Source organism: Emys orbicularis, chromosome 9 (assembly GCF_028017835.1).
Source record: "Emys orbicularis isolate rEmyOrb1 chromosome 9, rEmyOrb1.hap1, whole genome shotgun sequence".
Lineage (NCBI taxonomy): Eukaryota > Metazoa > Chordata > Testudines > Emydidae > Emys > Emys orbicularis.
In genome coordinates this window covers 44548511-44565700 of record NC_088691.1, presented here as the reverse complement: position 1 = coordinate 44565700, position 17190 = coordinate 44548511, and the positions used below count along the sequence as shown (strand labels likewise).

Below are 17190 nucleotides of genomic sequence, written 5' to 3'. Positions count from 1 at the left end.
TTCTTTATTTGTTGCTTGCCTGGGCCCGATCCTGCTTTTTTCAATAAACAGTTCCTTTCCATGGGCACAAGCCTTGTTCCACTACCAATTTAGCAAGGAGGGTGGGCTTTCCAACTAGCCCCCACCCTTCCTGGTCCCGTTCCTTAAACATTTTTTTCAAAATTGTGAAATTACCACAATATTACTTACAAAACAAAACAAAACAAACAAACATAAACCACACTACACTGCCCAAACTCCTATATCCTTCAGAGTTTGGTTTAACAGAACAAGATCTGTATCTTATGTTTTTAACCCACTCTGGGCCAGAGGGAGAGACACTAAGTCTCCCTCTGTATTACTCGGTCTGCTACCACCGAGGGTTCATACACCAATTATACAAATCCTTCCTCGGATCAGAGTGAGAATCACTAAGTTCTCCTCTTTAGCTCAGTCTTGCTACGGCTGAGGGTGTATGTACCTCTATAACACAATTTAAACCTAAACTCCTATTTCCTTCAGAGTTTGGTTAATTAACTGAAAGTTTACACTCTTTTTCCTATAGTGCCAGGCTTGCTAAAGCTGGCGGTGTGCACACCACTTTTATAATAACTGTGGATTCTATGCTTGCTCCCCCTTTCGCATTCTCCACCAATAATGTTATACCAATGAAAACTAGCAGGATCTTATTAAAGGGGACAAGATAAAGATGCCACATTTATTATTAATCTGTAACTATTAGCAAATACCTTAATGCTTATACACATACACTTACACACACACACACACACACACACACCAAAATGTTCTGCAGCTGCTGGATAGTTACCGGTCCTGATTGTAGTTTGAGTTCGCAGCTTGGGATCGGAGCTCGTGGCAGCTAACTGGCCAGGAAAGCTGAGCACGAGGAGGAGCCGGGTCTCTGTCGAGCGCGCACCGATGCTCCTTGATGTTGATAGCAGAACGTTACCCAAAGTCTCTCATCTCACCCTTCCTTTTTTATAGGCTTTTAGTTTGGATTCAAAGTCTCTAGGTCTTGCTGTGTCACGCCGCCTCTGGGTTTGGTGCTTGATCACTCGTCAATTGCAGGTGTGACTGTCAGCCTGGGACCTGGCTTTGATCTTCCTTCTGTTGTTTTTTTTTTCTTTTTAGGGTGGATGCTTCTTGCTTGAGTTAGGGCTGTTGTCTAGTTCTTCAGCCGTTGGTATTTGAACTTTATCTCATCAGGACGGGCTGGTGCTGGAGGTTGATTCTATCATCCATACATACCTCATTCACACATCTCAACTAGACTAATAAAATTACAGTATGGCTTGCAAAAATGGAGGCTGCAGCACAAGCCTTTTACAAAATGGAGTTAGCATTTTAAAATGGGTTTTGAATTACAATATTGCACCGAAGTTACAATGTTACAATGTAGGCAAAATGGCAAGTGTAATGAAAGTTACAATGTAGGCAAAATGGCAAGTGTAATGAAATGGTGAACAGAAGTTACAATGGTACAGTAAATAACTAAAAACAATTTCATTCACATTGGTTCTACACTCAGAGCCACCCAGGTCCTGTGATGTAGCGGTAGTACCGGTTTTCCAGATGGGTAGCCTCTCTCTCTGCACGTGCTCAGTGTAATACAGTAGGAGCTAGAATGAGCACTTGAGGCTTGTGAAAATTTTAACTAGACAAGCAAAATCTTTTTGAAATGACACTGTAATTTGATTTCCCCCAAAGGGCCATCGGGTGCTGAGCATTGGTGCAATGAGTTGACCCTTGGTTTGATCTCTATCTTGAGCAAAAAAAAGATTGCCTGAATCTCTCAACTTTAAGAAAAGCTGGGAGTTTTTTCAGGGGCTGCGTCTTGGGAACCCCTTGGTCAACTGTCCCCAAATTTGGGCCACTGACCAAACCCCATGTACCCACGAGGTGTACCAAATTTCAAGGGAATTGGAGTAACCATGTACATTTTAGGGCAAATTTTAAATTGATGGCTGGATGAGCCCTCGGGGACATGGTTTGTGCATTCTGGAGGGTCTAGGTCAGTAACGTGTGTCCCTCTCCTAGGTACGCCATCGGCATCGCCTATAAATCAGCCCCAAAGAATGAGTGGATTGGCAAGAACTCCTCATCCTGGGTCTTCTCCCGCTTCAACAGCAACTTTGTGGTGAGACACAACAACAAGGAGATGCTGGTGGACGTTCACCCACAGATGAAGCGCCTGGGCATCCTCCTGGATTATGACAACAACACCCTGTCCTTCTACGACCCGGCCAGTTCTCTCCATCTCCATACATTCAACGTTTCCTTCATCCTGCCGGTGTGTCCAACGTTTACCATCTGGAACAAATCTTTGATGATCCTGTCAGGCCTGCCTGCTCCAGACTTCATCGATTACCCGGAGCAGCAGGAGTGTAACTGCCGACCGCAGGAGTCCCCGTACGTATCAGGGATGAAAGCCTGCCACTAAGCAGCAGCCAACCCCTGTCATGCTCCACAGTGGATCACAGGAAATGTTTGTGGGGGCTTCTGAAAGCTGGGTTGGAAAGCAGGCCCTGCCGCCAGAGAAATAACGCTCGGCGAGTGAGCACCTCCCACAGGAATCTCATTTTTAAGGGAAAAACAAAACTTCAAAAGCGATTGAAATAAACTCTGTGGCTGAGCTCTGTGTGTGTGGGAATACGGCTTGTGAAACTCCTTTGTAGCGGGATGGCATTCCTACAGCTGGACTGTCACATGGCTTGTTTAGGGGTGAGCGGAGGGGGATGTGGGCAGTGCTTGTTCCAGGGCCCCCTAGGAGTGTGGGCAAGGGAGGGGATCCTGGGCAGAGCAGGGGGTGGCCTGGTAGGGGCCAGCTTGAGCACCAACCAGCTCCATTGACCATCGCCATTCAGATGGGGGCTGCAATCGGCCGTATCTCAGGAAGGATCCGTCACATAAGCAGGGTGGCTTTCAATGTCACCCAGACAGGCGGCCGCAGCCAACCATCCAGAGCCATTCAACTGTATGCAGATTGTGAAAGTGAAACCCGCTCTAAGAGAGCCATCCAGCTGCTTCACCTGCGGGGTGTGGCTGGTGTGTTTAGTTGACAGGGGCACACGCTTCCTCCCGCTTGGGGGGACGTTCAGACCTGAAATCTGGCTCCCCCCAGTGCTCCCTCTTCTTCCATTATAACTGCCTCCTTTGGGAGGCCCTTTGTCATTATACATCAGGGAGGCCCCAGCCAAGCCCACCTCTGGTTGATATCTGATCTGTGAAATGGAGCAAGCTGAGGCGTCTGTCCCCTCCAGTGCCCATCTGGGGCCTGTGGAGAGCACAGGCCCCATCATGCAATGCTGCTTCTTGAGGCTGGGCTAGGTCATGCTCCATGGTAGAGATGCGTCTGGCCAAAGGATGCACTGGTTTAATGTAGGCCATCCCCCTGGAAAGAGTGTGTGTTGGGAGTGGGGAAAGGGCCCAGTATCACCTGGTGTTGCTGCTGCTGCCGCCAGGCAGGGGGAGTGGAAGCTGGCCAGACAGCACCATCTCCAGAGAAGCAGGAGAGAGCCAGTGGGCCGTGGGGTGTATAACTACTGTAGCGTACAAGGACTGTATCCATTATTTATGCCTCTGCACACAGCCCTGGTCAGAATTCACTTTCTCCTCTGTACGTTGTGTTGGTGTGAGGGTTGACTGGGGGCTACAAGGGAGTAAATCCGGAAGACCAAATATGAGCGCTGATAGCAAGCAAGGCAGCCTGGCCGGGCAAAGTCCGTCTAGCTCGTTCTCTGTCCCATGCTGGCTGGTTCTTGGGGTCGCCTCTGGAGTCAATGCAGAGCCGTTCCTTTCACTCTGAAGTTAACCTATGGGGCGGAGATCAGAATCCAGTCCCCGGGCCTTTATGTTTGGGTAACTTTGCCCCCTCTCATGCAGAGACTTGCCCAAGGTTTTTGTTTCCCATGAATCCCAGCTGGTCTGACCCTCCCTGGAAGGCACCTTGCGTCATCACTTACGCTGGGACCGAGCAAGGGCAAGTTCTGCTAATCCTCAGCTCTTCCCTTCCTGATGCTGGGGGAGCGTGTTGTGTAGATAGCTGTGAATGACAACAGGAGCTGGGCATGGGAGGATGGGCCTGCATGTGTCAGAGGAACCGCAGGTCATGGGGAGACAGTGCCCAAAGCACACAGAAAGCTGCCTCGTGGGGCCTTTGATCTGAATTGGGAGAGGGATAGGCAATGTCTTAACTTTCATAGGTGCAAAGGGAATGCCGTCACCAGCAAGTGCGACTTACGATGTCTCGGTTCCAGCTGCTTCTGCAGCTGTGGGAAGGTCTAGCCTGGGTTTGCAGCCTTCCACACCTGCTGCAGACCCTCATTCCATGCTGTGGACATGGCTGTCTGAATATCAGTCTACTGGCTTTTAAAGTCTGGTTCTTTCACACACAGCTGGTGCTGTTCTGCCAGGGACCCAGCATCCAACCAGCTTTTAGAACTGGAGCTAACAAAACCTCCGTACCTTGGGAAGTCTCTCCTTTGGAACGAGGTTTGGCTCTTTTGTCCAGCCAAGCACCAGGCTGGCAGTATTGGCTAGTGCCGGTCCAGGGGCCAGGTTCAGTGTGTTCTTTGGAATGTCCCTTCTGTTAGTCTCTCCTTAGTTTTGTTGCATGGGGCCGTGTGATCCAGGACAGGAGAAGTTGCCCGACTGCCCTTGTGTGGCTTAAAACTCTGCTTAACTTTTCTTTGTTTCAAACAGGAAGAGACCTCTGGACCTTGCTGATCAGAAATCTACCTCATAGCCCAGCCTCCAGGGAGCAGGTGGATTGATTGATCCAGGGGTAGTCTTAGTGTGTGTGCTACTTAGTGTTAGGATGGAGTGGGCAGAGCATGGCTCACCTGGCTGGAGGGCGGTTCCTGCCTAGTTTCAGGAGTGGAGGTCAGAGAGAGGCTGGTTTGGCTCAGATGGAGTGAAGTGTGAGGTGTGCACTGGACCGTTGGCTGCTGTAAAGTCCTGCTGCTAGGCTTTGAGGACGCGGGTTGGAGCCAGGCAGCCTGTGAACCAAACCCAGTATTGCCCCTTGTGACTCATCTGGGTTCACTTAATGCCTCCTTCCCTCCTGCCGGCCCTCAGCTATCCGAGGTGCCCCGACTCGAACTGATGTGCTCCCATCTTTCGGTTCTCTCTGGCAGCTTTCTTGCCTGATACAGGCCCCTCTGAAGCTCATTAAGCAGCCTCCCCAGCTCATGGACAGTCTACCAAATGTCGTTGTTCTTTGGGGTGAGTCAGGATGGGGTGTGCATGTGGCCCCTGAAGCTATGTCAGATGAGATCTGTGGCTGGCTGATCATAAAAGGTTACCGTGCCAGCTGATGTGCTGCAGAGCCTTGAATGAGCTGTGCTGAGGGATACTTTTTATTAACACTAAATTGCCATCAGGATCAGCAGAAGATTGATACCTTCTTGCAGGCACAGGGTGTATAAAAATGAACCTGACTTTTCTCCCCTTTCGGTATTCAACATTTATGATGACTGGCTGCCTAATGAAAGGGGGTGGGGGGTAATATGGAAAAATTATATGCCACCTTGTGCTAGGTTGGGAATCAGAAAGGTCTTTTCATTCCCTGTCTCTGGTCTAGGCAGCTTTCCCTGCCACAGAAGGCCCTGTGCTGTTTGCCCATAAATTGCAGTGTGTGATGCATCAGTTCAGAGCTGAGGGAAGGTTTCTATTTGCTCCTGCTGGCCCGAGCTGCTGATGGTGGTGTGTGGGGATTCACATCACCATTCCTGCCTTGCCCTGCAGCTAATCCCAGAATCATTTTAAGCAGATAAATTGCCATTTTCAGGTTGATTTTTTCAAAGGCACATAATGCTACCCCCTTTGTGCTGACCCAGAGTGTTCCCAACGGGGGGACTGCTTGTGACGGAAGCTGTCTCAAACAGACGCCTGCACACTATAGATGGATTTTAACATTTGAAAAATAGGGGCCAAGCTTTTCAGCTGGCCCTGTCGCTGTTTAGACGGGATCGTTGTTGGAGACTCTGCCACATCCTTTAACTCGGAGCACAAGAGCCATTCATGTGACATTGCACCTGAGAAAATGGCACTAATTACATTGGGGTTCTGAAGAACTGTACCAGTGACGGGCAGGAGGGCACTGCGGAGAGCTTGTCTGGGAGAATGGAAATGGGGAAGCCAGCTCAATAAGCTGACTGACCTGGGGTTCGTCGCTTGCATTCCTCTCTGCTGGTTGTTAAAAGCAAAACCCAACCATGTCTGTCAGTGTGGACAGTTGCTGTCCTGTGCTAAGTCCAGGAGCAAAGCCTGGCTCCTTCACTGCGGAACTCAGGCAAGTCAGGCCCCTGCACTAGAGAGCTGTCCTCTGCAGATGGAAATGGATCCTCAAAGCTCCCCTGTTGCATCATGGCCTTTGCCTCCCACCCATTAGTGAGCAATCCCATTGGTGAAAATGCCCGGTGTCATATGACGCTGCGATAGTTTCAGCCAATCTGAGCCTATCCAGCCTCTGCTGCCCATGGTTGGAATTAACATAGAAATGCTTTCTTCCTTTTTCTGTCATCCTGTTGGAAGCAGGTAGCAGGATCGGAGAGGGCCGGTTCAAGTCATTGCAGGAAGTTCATTTGTCATCTGTATTTCTGCCTCATGCAGAGCTCTGCGGCTGCTGGATGTTTTTATCATAGTAAATCCATTGTATCTGATTTGGGATGTGGTGAAAATCTGGTTACAGTGAAACCTCTCATACTTTCTCTTCATATGTAACATAACTGGGGTTTGGGGTTTTTTGTTTTTTTTTGGCAATTTCTTTGTTAATGTGTATATATATAAATATAATATAATATATATATATACATACTGGCCGTGTTTGTGTATTGAGGAGCTGCTACCACATCTGACATCGCACTCATTCTGGTAATCTCATTTTTGGACATTATATCAACCTTAGAGGTTATATTATATCATTATAATATCATTATATCAACCCCTCACTTGAGCTGAAGATACAGAAGTCAGTCATGTTAAAACCAAAGGCCACAGCTCCCAGAGCAGGGTTCCACTCCTCATCAGTTTCACATGCAATCTTTTCAAATCACCTTTTCTCTGTCAACTGGGCTCTCTTTTCTCTACTCAAAATCAGCTGGAACTCTGAAGCCACATCGCAGGCTGTTTCATGTTGGGGGGGGGGGGGGAAATGCTGTTATGCTGATATGTGAACTAGCAACCAAGATGCCTTAACTAATCCAAAGCCCCAGTAGCCACATCACAAAGTGAGGTAGCCCTGTTTAGACACTTTAGTGAGTGAGACGAAATCACGGCAGTAAATTAGATAATCACAGCGGAGACAATCACAAGAGTTTGTGTGGGGCAAACGTAAAGCTGAGATTCCAGTGCGGGACTCTGATAGTGTATAACCAGGGGAGACGAGGGTCTCCTGTTATAATCCTTCACAACAATCCAGGTGCTTTTCCCAGGATCCCTTCCTAGGCACAAGAGAGACCCCAATTGAGCTGCCCTATTAGAAAACCCCCACAGCCTGGCCATGTAGGGCTGACTGGGCAGAATGGGAGTGGGGGGGAGCTGCTTTTGCAGTAGAGCTCTGTGTTGTTTGTTAGACCTACCCAAACACCTGCTCTTGAGGGCAAATCAAACTGTGGCAAGCTGCTGGAGTTTCCAGAACTGTGAGCCCCTGTGTTACCCCCTCAGCCTCAGCAAGTGAGAGCGTTGCTGCTGCTAAGCTATGTGTCAGCTCCCTGGCACACCAGCTTGTCTGCCATGGCAGCAAACTCTTCAGGACTCTGCCCAGCCAAACCTGGTAACAATCAGTTAACCCCAGTTCCTGAGTTCCTCAGAGACGTCGCTGTCCACTGCTCAGCCTCTCTGTCTGTAGCGCTCACCAAACCTTATCAGATTTGCTGCTCCTTTAAAGAAACCATACATAGCTGCTTATTAACTTAACATGAGCTGACAAACCCTCCACTTCAAACAGAGCACTGAGTGGGTTTATGGTAAAAGTAAAACAAGTTTATTAACAAAAGGGTGGAGGGTTAAGTGATACCAAGTTGAAAGACTAAAGATAAAAATGGTTGCAAACAAACAAAAGTAAAACACACTTCTGTGACTAACAGCTCTAGTTCTCGTTCAAGATGGGTTCCCTACATACAGCAACTTCTCCAGCGAGACTGGCTGGGATCCACCCTGACACAATCAAAGTTCTGGTTACTTTGGTCCCTCAGGAGACAGATAACCTAGGGGTTTGCTCCCCCTCTGTATATAGCCCAGTAACCCTTGGACATGGGTAAAGTGCCTTTCTCTTGCTGCGTGTGGATGCCATGCTGTCTGGTGTAGACTCCAGGCTGGTTCCTCCCTCGCTGGTGATTTTCACAGTGCAAATGTTCTCTTCCTGCAACCCGACACAAATGGCAACCCACTGAATTTGGCCACACTTGGGTTAGCCTTTTTCCTTTGCCTAAAGAAAACCTGTTTCTCAAAGCCCCTGACATTTTAGTCACATATTTCCAGCACATCTGTGAAGTTCCGTGTGGGTTAACCATACTTGCATCACACAGGAATATTAATGATCAGTGAGTTATTAGTTTTCCAGTGGTCTATTACATGCCCTCTTTTGGGTAAGTCCCATGAGAATCGTGTGTCATCTGGCATTGGGCTGCGCGCAGGGGCACAAACACCTAGCTACCCATATATAGTGGTAGGTAACAAACACTTTCAACAAACACAACAAACACTTATCCACCGGGGGGAGGGATAGCTCAGTGGTTTGAGCATTGGCCTGCTAAACCCAGGGTTGTGAGTTTAATCTTTGAGGGGGCCATTTAGGGACCTGGGGCAAGGGGGATTGGTCCTGCTTTGAGCAGGGGGTTGGACTAGATGACCTCCTGAGGTCCCTTCCAACCCTGATATTCTATGATTCTATGATCCTAAAGCAGAGGGTCTCATGCTGTGGCTGGTGCCTTGCTGGAGGGACTGTAGGGAGATGGCTGGTCATATGGGGCTGGCTCTTTCTCCCATCTGCTCAGTCACATTCAAAGAAGGTTCAATATGTGCACATATAAAATATCCCCGTGTGCCTTGTCCCTGCCAGTGATCACTGCTCTGGGGCTGGTGTAGGCTTGTGAAAGTGAAGGGGGGCTCTAGTAAACAACCTCGCCATGAGCTGTTTCATGAAAAGGGCTGAGAAAGGCTACCAATGAGCTGTGCAGAGAGCCCAAATTATGGCCCTGTGCCTCCACTGTGGCCAACAGGCTTGCATGGGTGGAACAGAGCAGAATGGGGCCACTAAGTGCACGAACGGCACCCACTGCTGCACAAGCAGGTCTGCACAGCTGGGCAGCACAGGGGTGTTCTGCACCCACTGTGTGGCACAAAAGGGGCGGCAAATAGGCAGAGTTTTAGTTATCCAAATTGGAGCACGGCCAGGTAACCAGGATCTGCAGCCCCCTCCTCCCCTGGGAAGTGCCAGGGATTCAGGCTCTCCATTGTACATGCCCTCTGACAACCAGCAAAACGGTGCCCGTAATGCCCATGCTTGGGGCCTAGCTCAATACTGACCCTGCTCCCTGCAGCCCACCATGCTTAGCCCGTGTGCTGAGAGCTCCCTGCCCCAAGTGTCCTGGTCCCTGAGCTCAGCAAGCAGATTGGTGCAATGCATGCAGATGGCCCAGAAATGGGGGGACTCAGAGGTTGTCATGCTCCCTGGGGTGCTCTGTCCCCATTTGAGAGGGTGCAGCATTTGGTTTGCCTGTGCCCAGCTGCTGCTGGTCAGTGTGGAGGGGAGGCAGAGTTGTGGACTCATCCCCATGCCTCTTCTCTGGTGGGGGGCTAAACTCAGGGCCGGCTCCAGGCACCAGCTTGGCAAGCAGGTGCTTGGGGCGGCCACTCCGGAGAGGGGCGGCAGGTCCAGTTATTCGGCGGCAATTCGGCGGATGGTCCCTCACTCCCGCTCGGAGCGAAGGACCTTCCGCCGAATTGCCGCCGCAGATCACGATTGCGGCTTTTTTTTTTTTTTTGGCTGCTTGGGGCGGCCAAAACCCTGGAGTCGGCCCTGGCTAAACTCATAGGGTGCCTGCACTCCCCAGCCAGGACAGGGTCCTAGACCACTCCTTTGGATACATTCTAGGCCTTGCACAAGCTGTCGTGCAAGGGCTTAGCTTTGCACTCTGAGCTGGGGACAGCTTTCCCTGGACACTGGCCAAGGCACATGGCATTTAAGGTGCCATGAGAAGTGAGTGCAGGAGTCCGCGTGAGCCTTCAGTGTCTGGGGCTGGATTTCAGGTGTGGCACCTGAGCCCTCAGCCATCTGGCTGGTGCTGCAGGAGGCCAGGGAAGAGGTGCAATCCGGGACATCATGCTCCATGGGACCAGGCTGGCCACTGAAACCCAGCCTCATCCCCTGAGCATGCAGAACCAAGGGGCTTGGTAGCACAGGGCTGGCATGGAGTTGGGTTCAGCGTTTACAAAGTAAATGCCCCCAAACAGTCAGGGGGAGAGAGGGAGGCGTCCTGGCAACTTGTGGTTGTGAATTGCCTGACAAAGCCTAAAGCCCTCGGATTTCAGCCCTGGGCACTGGTCTGGCAGCAGGCAGCTGCTGGCCCATGCAGCAGTGACGATACACGTCACAGCACTTCCTCCTCAGGCCAATCTTGCCCAGCTTCCTCATCCACCCTCTGCTCTCACCATGCACGTCAGTCTCAAAGTCCCCGCGTGAATTGTTCTGCAGACTTGGCAGTTAAGAGGCTTCCAGCCACCCATAGCTCCAGGCTTCAGGGCTCGGAGCAAGGGCAGAAGGACAGGACATCGGTTCCAACAGGCATTGCCAGCACCCAATCGCGTGATACAGTGGACATGTTCATGTGCCAGGAGTCAGCTGCCCCAGACTGACAGTCAGTGTTTGGGGGATTGGAGCCATGTGGGGACCGTTTGAGCATGTGCATCACACTTCCCCAGTTGGACCCAGCTTATGTGGGGCCCCTGCTGTCACTGCAAGGTGCGTTTCACAGGGCTTGTTCCATGCTAGGGTGTGCCTTTCCTTGTTGCATTGGGGATGTGAAAACCCCAAGCAGTTGTTCTCAGCGTAAGTATGGCTGCACTGCAAAAAGAACCCAAAACCTGCATCAGTGAGTCTCAGCACCCAACTCATGTGGCGTGGGCCACGTTAGCAGCTGCAGATGAGATGCAGGGCATGGCTCATACAAACATGCGGTCCAGAGGGACTTAACTGCACATGCAAAGGTAGGTTGCCAAGCACATCCATTGCACCCTCCTCCTTTGAGACCCCTGGCCCACTGCATGGATAAGCATGGCCCTGCTGACGGCTTAGGGTTTCCTTTCTATATAAGAACCATCTGGGGCCTAACCCTGTTCCCATTACTGAGATCAAGAGAAAAGGGCCCAGCAATGTCAGTAGGAGCCAGAGCAAAGTTTGAATTTTTTGATGAATCGAGTGAGGCCCACAGCAGAGACTTCACCAGGGGTCCTGTACATCCCAGCTGAGAGCCCTGACCACAGAGCTGTTCTGGGGAGGGTCTCGCGTGCTCTCTTCTTTGTCATTAAAACTGCCCAAAGGGTTCGGTTTTGTCCGCTGGAGACTGGGAAAATGTTTGAAATCTCCAAGATTTTCATAGGATGGAAAAGCAGCTCCAGCCATCCTCTCTCATCAAACCGTGAGAGAGAGAAAAACGTGGCCCCAGCTGCCGCTCAGTGAAATCATAGCCGCAGAGGCACTAATCCCAGCCCTGAGTCAGAGAACTCCTAAATAGGAGTTGGGCATATGTCAGTAAATGACAGTGTGTAAAACACATGACGCTCCTGTCCTGGGCTGTTGTTACCATGGCTGCTCTGTGTGTGGGGGTGAGAGGAGGTGTAATTAAATGGGGGACATGGCTAAAACTGAAATACCGGAGCAATATACAAAACAACCTGGGAGTGCAAAATCCGTCTGCCTGCCTTTAATGAGTTCGATCACTGCAGCCGTCATTCCAGGAGAACATAAGACAGGGCCAGGAGTTTAGCGATGGAAGAGACGTGACAGTTTCCATCCCCCAGGGGACAATACAAGATGGCTGCATTTACTAGCATTTAATCCAGCCCTGTTTTACATATGCCAAACATGGTGACTTCTGGCACTTCCCTTAGGACTGGTGCGCCAGCTAGTCCATCTCGCCACCAGCAAGTCTGGCCTGATTACACTTTACATTTGCCACTTTCCCTTTGTAAATTTCATCCCAGCTTTCCTAGTTACGCCCCTTTGTACTGCCTGAGTTAATTCCTCTCCTTCCCCTGGCGCTTGCACGACTCAAATAGCTGTGGCAGCTCATCATGTCAGTCTGCCTAAGTCATTGCATGACCAAGCGATATACAGTTAGTTCCTTAAATCTCTCCTTGTAAAGCAAGTCCACCAGGCCTCGGGCACGGCTGCTGCTCTTCCCCGAACCTCAGACGGTGTTTTGTTGACAGTGGTGTTCGGAGCCCAGTGCAGTGGCCCAGGTGCAGCTTTACAGACCTAGGTGGCGAGGGCTGACTACTTCCCTGCTCCATGATGGGAGGGTACCTTTGTATAGGCCAGTGGTTCTCAAACTTTTGTACTGGTGACCCCTTTCACATAGAAAGCCTCTGAGTGCAACCCCTTCTTATAAATTAAAACACTTTTTATGTATTTAACACCATTAGAAATGCTGGATGCAAAGCAGGGTTTGGGGGTGGAGGCTGACAGCTCGCGACCCCCTCATGTAAGAACCTTGTGACCCCCTGAGGGGTCCCGACCACCAGTTTGAGAACCCCGGTATAGGCTATGCAACATTCCATGGGCTGTTTGTGCTGTCATGTGGCCTTATAAACGCCTGCCTACTTTACTCTCCTTTGGCATCTCTGCTTTTGCAAGTTCTCCCTGCCGTGGAGTCTCTTTTAGAGTCTTTCACCCAGCTGCATTTTTCTAAATTGATGTTAATTTTCTGCTCCTGTAGCTAATCTCTCAGAGCCCTTTGGCTGTGTTTCTAAATCTAGATTTTAAAATTGCCTGTGATGGAGAATCCACCGCGACACTTGGTAAGTTGTCCCAGTGGTTAATTACCCTCAGTTTTAAAAATGTACACCTCATTTCCCATCTGAATTGGTCTAGCTTCAACTTCCAGCCATTGGATCATGTTAGACCTTCCTCTGCTAGACTGAAGGGCCCATTATTAAATACTTGTTCCCCATGTAGGTACTTATAGCCTGGGCTCAAGCCACCCCTTACATCCTCGGTCTGGAGCATGAGGAGAGCAATTGTGCAGCAGTGGCCCACCAGACACCAATTGTTGGAAAGCTCTGAGCTCAGGCGGATGGTGCGCATGCATGCCCATGTGTGGAATACAGCTAGCGACCCCCACAGCTCAAAGAACTTCCACTTACAGGAGAGTAACTTCCATATTGAACCCGGCCTGTGTTGCTGCTGACACCACCTGGCAAATGGGTTACAATAGCAAAGAAACACTAGGGGACTAGCCGGGGGCCATGCTACTTGCTATACCATTAGCTGAATTGCAAGTGTACTTAGCCATCTAATTGCATAGCACAGGCAATGTATTTACACCTTCAGCATGTGATTTCTTGAAAGCCACTCTGTCCAGCTGTAAGGCTTCCTGCTGCGTTACCCACGGAACAGAATAAAGCCTGACTAATGGTGTGCTTGGAACTACGTCCCTCATGTGATGGAGGAGCGAGCAGCAGGAAGAATGGAGGGGAGGGGGTGTCCTGGCTCCAGCTTGACATTGCTGAGGCTTAATGCACCACTGGGAGGTGCTCAGGTACAGGGGATGAGTGCGATGTAAAAGCCTGTCTAGAATTGACCAGACCGAGGCACTGGTGTTTGGGAGGGCAACCATGTGCGTTTATTTAGAGGGGGATTTCTCTCAGGACCAGAACAGGGGCAAAGCTAATGTTGCTGACTTTTCACTAGTGACAATTAAGCCATTTCGGGGCGAAGTGAGACACCCCCCTCCCAGCCCCATGGTGCAGCTGATTCCAGCATGGAGCTGGGGGAGATGCACTTTGCTCCTTACTGGCCAGGGACACTTTGCTGTCCCTCCACCTCAGGCTGGGGGAGGCCGGGAGGGGCTGAAATGCTGCCCTGGTGGCTCATCTTGGTGCCATGCCAGTGTGACTGGAAAAGAAGAGCTGCCATTGAGAGCGCCAGGCCCTGTAGGCCCACAGGGCTCAGAGGGCTGGAACAGGGGCCGAACTCGGCAAAGGTTTGGGGGTTTCCAGCCGATGAGCTTGGAGACTGCCCGCATCAGCAGTGGCCACCCAGGGATAGTTATAGGAGCATGGTGAAAATGCTGCTGGCTGTGGCTGTGCTGGGGCTGCCTGTGAGCACCCACTGCAGTGACAGTTCCACCCAATGGTGTACAGCATGCATTGCCTTCTCGCCCAGCCAATCAGTTCACTGGGATGGTGGGGGTGGGTCTATGGCCTTCCCCTCCCCATTTCAGCTAGCCAGCAGTGGTTGTACAGCAATGATGGGAAACTCCTTGCTTCCTCTCTGCGCCACCTCCCCCCCAGGCTCACTGAAATCCAGGGTGGGTATTTGATCCCTGAATTGCTTTCTGAGTGCCACCCTTTGGTTACGGATAGATCCAGATCCCCCAGGGGCACGCGCCTGGGTTACACGCACAGTGGCGCAGCGAGAGGTCAGCACTTGGAGCGGCAGCTACCGTGCAAAGGATTTGCCTAGGGTGTGGGGGAGGGGTGACACCAAGCCTCTGAGATCCATGACTGCTGCAGGAGCCTTGCCATGGGCACCAGCTAGAGTTGCCATCTTGGAGTTACACAAAATGGGGGTACCTTCGATAAGCCTGAAGCCCATAAAACTGGATACCTGGCATAGGAATAGCAGAATCTCCCTAAAACTGGGGGAGCCACTCATGCCACCCCTTCACCCCAAGGCCCCATCCCTATGCCACCTCTTCCCCTAAGACCCCACCTCCCACTTGGTTCTCTCTGCCCCCTTCCCCCATCACTCACCCTTATGGCCAATAAAAAGTGATGGGACCATGGCCCCCAACCCCTCCTGTTCTGGCACCCCTGACCTAGATTGAGTCCTGAGCTCCCTAATGGCTTTCCCACATCAGCTGCCTCTACAAAGGGATGATCCTGGAAAAACCTTGGCAGGTGCCAACCCTTTCTCCAGCAGCCCGTGTTGTGTATATATAAATGGTAGGTGTGACCCAGGGTGCCTGGAGGCAGCCCTCACTGAAAATGCCAAGGTCAGGGCAGGCTACAAAAGGAGAGCAGATACTCCCAAAATGGGTGGTTAACACTGTAATTCAGGGGTCGGCAACCTTTCAGAAGTGGTGTGCCGAGTCTTCATTTATTCACTCTAATTTAAGGTTTCGCGTGCCAGTAATACATTTTAACGTTTTTAGAAGGTCTCTTTCTATAAGTCTATAATATATAACTAAACTATTGTTGTATGTAAAGTAAATAAAGTTTTTAAAATGTTTAAGAAGCTTCATTTAAAATTAAATTAAAATGCAGAGCCCCCCGGACCGGTGGCCAGGACCCGGGCAGTGTGAGTGCCACTGAAAATCAGCTCACATGCCGCCTTTGGCATGTGTGCCATAGGTTGCCTACCCCCTGCTGTAATTAGACTCACCAACCAGTCACAAACTGTGCTCCTGATCTCCCCCACACTGGTTATCAAGAGGCTAAAAAAAGAAATCACACAGCCCCCTTTATTACTTAAAAACTCTGCTCACATATACCAAATGTTCTTCTGACCCCAAAGGACCAACCACATTGCCAGGTCAATATTATGTGGCAAGGCACCTTCTCAGTCTCACCAGCCTCAGCTGTTTTTAGCCTTGGTGAGACGGGCTGGGGTAAAACAGTTCCTCTTGGCTGCACAGGGGCAGTCCGTAATTCTCTCAGCCAGTGTTTTGGGCTTGTTTTTCTCCCTTATGGGAGGGAATGCAGCCTCCCCTTGCTGCTACTCACCTACTAGTAGCTTGACTCCTTCTCTACCCCCCGGCAGGGGATGGTTTAAAAGGTATCAGGCAGCTCTTAGTTGGAATCAGCTGATCCTAATTGATCTCTGGTAACCCCTTCTCAGCTGAACCTGATTGACCTGTAGTCACCCCTCCCCAGATGATAGGGAAGGGGGCCTTTTAACTTTCTGGGACTGTTTTCTACCCCTCTCCCTCTTGCAGCTGTTTGTCCTGAGTTTATCACATACCACCCCCACCCCCACCCCACCCCGCTCAACACTACGTGGTTGGGCTACTTGGGTCGGCAAACAGTGCACCCTCAACAGGCCATCAGCGTTGCCATGCTTAATTCCGGACCTATGTTGTACTCTGAAGTGGGAAGGTTGTAGTGATAGGAATCACCCTTGTTACTCTTGTGTTTCTTTCTTTGTTTTGGTACATCCACCTCAGAGGGGCATGGTCCGTGACGAGGGTAAACCTCCATCCGAATAGGTAGTAGCGTAGGTTTTCTATGGCCCACTTTACCGCCAGGCATTCCTTCTCTACTATGGCATATTTTCGTTCTCTGGGCAGGAGTTTCCTACTGAGGAACAGAACTGGGTGTTCTTCTTCTCTGACCATTTGTGATAGAACCGCTCCCAACCCAATGTCAGAGGCATTGGTTTGTAAGATCGGTTTGTAACTCCTTCTCAAAGTCTGGAGCTACCAGCACTGGGTCAGTGCAGAGGGCGGTCCACAGATCTGCAAAAGCTTCCTTGGCCACTCTGGTCCATCTTACTATGTCTGGGCCACGGGTTTTTGTTAAGTCTGTTAACAGGCATGCCCTGGTAGCAAAGTGGGGGATGAACCATCTATAGTCCCAGGAATGCTCTGACCTGTTTCTTCCGGACTGGTCGGGGCCAATTCTGTATTACCTCTAACTTATTCAGCTGGGGCTTCATCACACCCCTCCCCACGATATACCTGAGGTATTTGGCTTCTTCTAGCCCAATCACGCATTTGGAGGGATTTGCAGTCAGTCCCGCCTTCCTCAGGGTGTCCAGGACTGCTTCCACCTTCTCCAAATGCGTCTCCCAGTCTGGGCTATGTATAATGACATTGTCGAGATAGGCGGCCGCATACTTGCCATGTGGACGGCAACAGCTTATCCATGAGACGTTGGAAAGTTGCGGGAGCCCCATGTAAACCAAAAGGAAGGAGAGTGTACTCATACAGTCCCTCTGATGTTGAAAAGGCCATCTTCTCTTTGTTG

At 50.6% G+C, this 17190-nt stretch overlaps 1 protein-coding gene across 2 annotated transcripts in view; it reads left to right on the top strand.

Moving 5' to 3' along the window:
* Nucleotides 1-2440, top strand: part of MID2 (midline 2) — a 318111-nt gene extending 315671 nt beyond the window's left edge. For both annotated transcript variants that reach the window (XM_065410886.1, XM_065410885.1), the window contains exon 9: nucleotides 2038-2440. In XM_065410886.1, the coding sequence (XP_065266958.1) occupies nucleotides 2038-2440 (403 nt within the window). The remainder of the gene's footprint in view (nucleotides 1-2037) is intronic.
* The last annotated feature ends 14750 nt before the right edge of the window (nucleotides 2441-17190 follow it).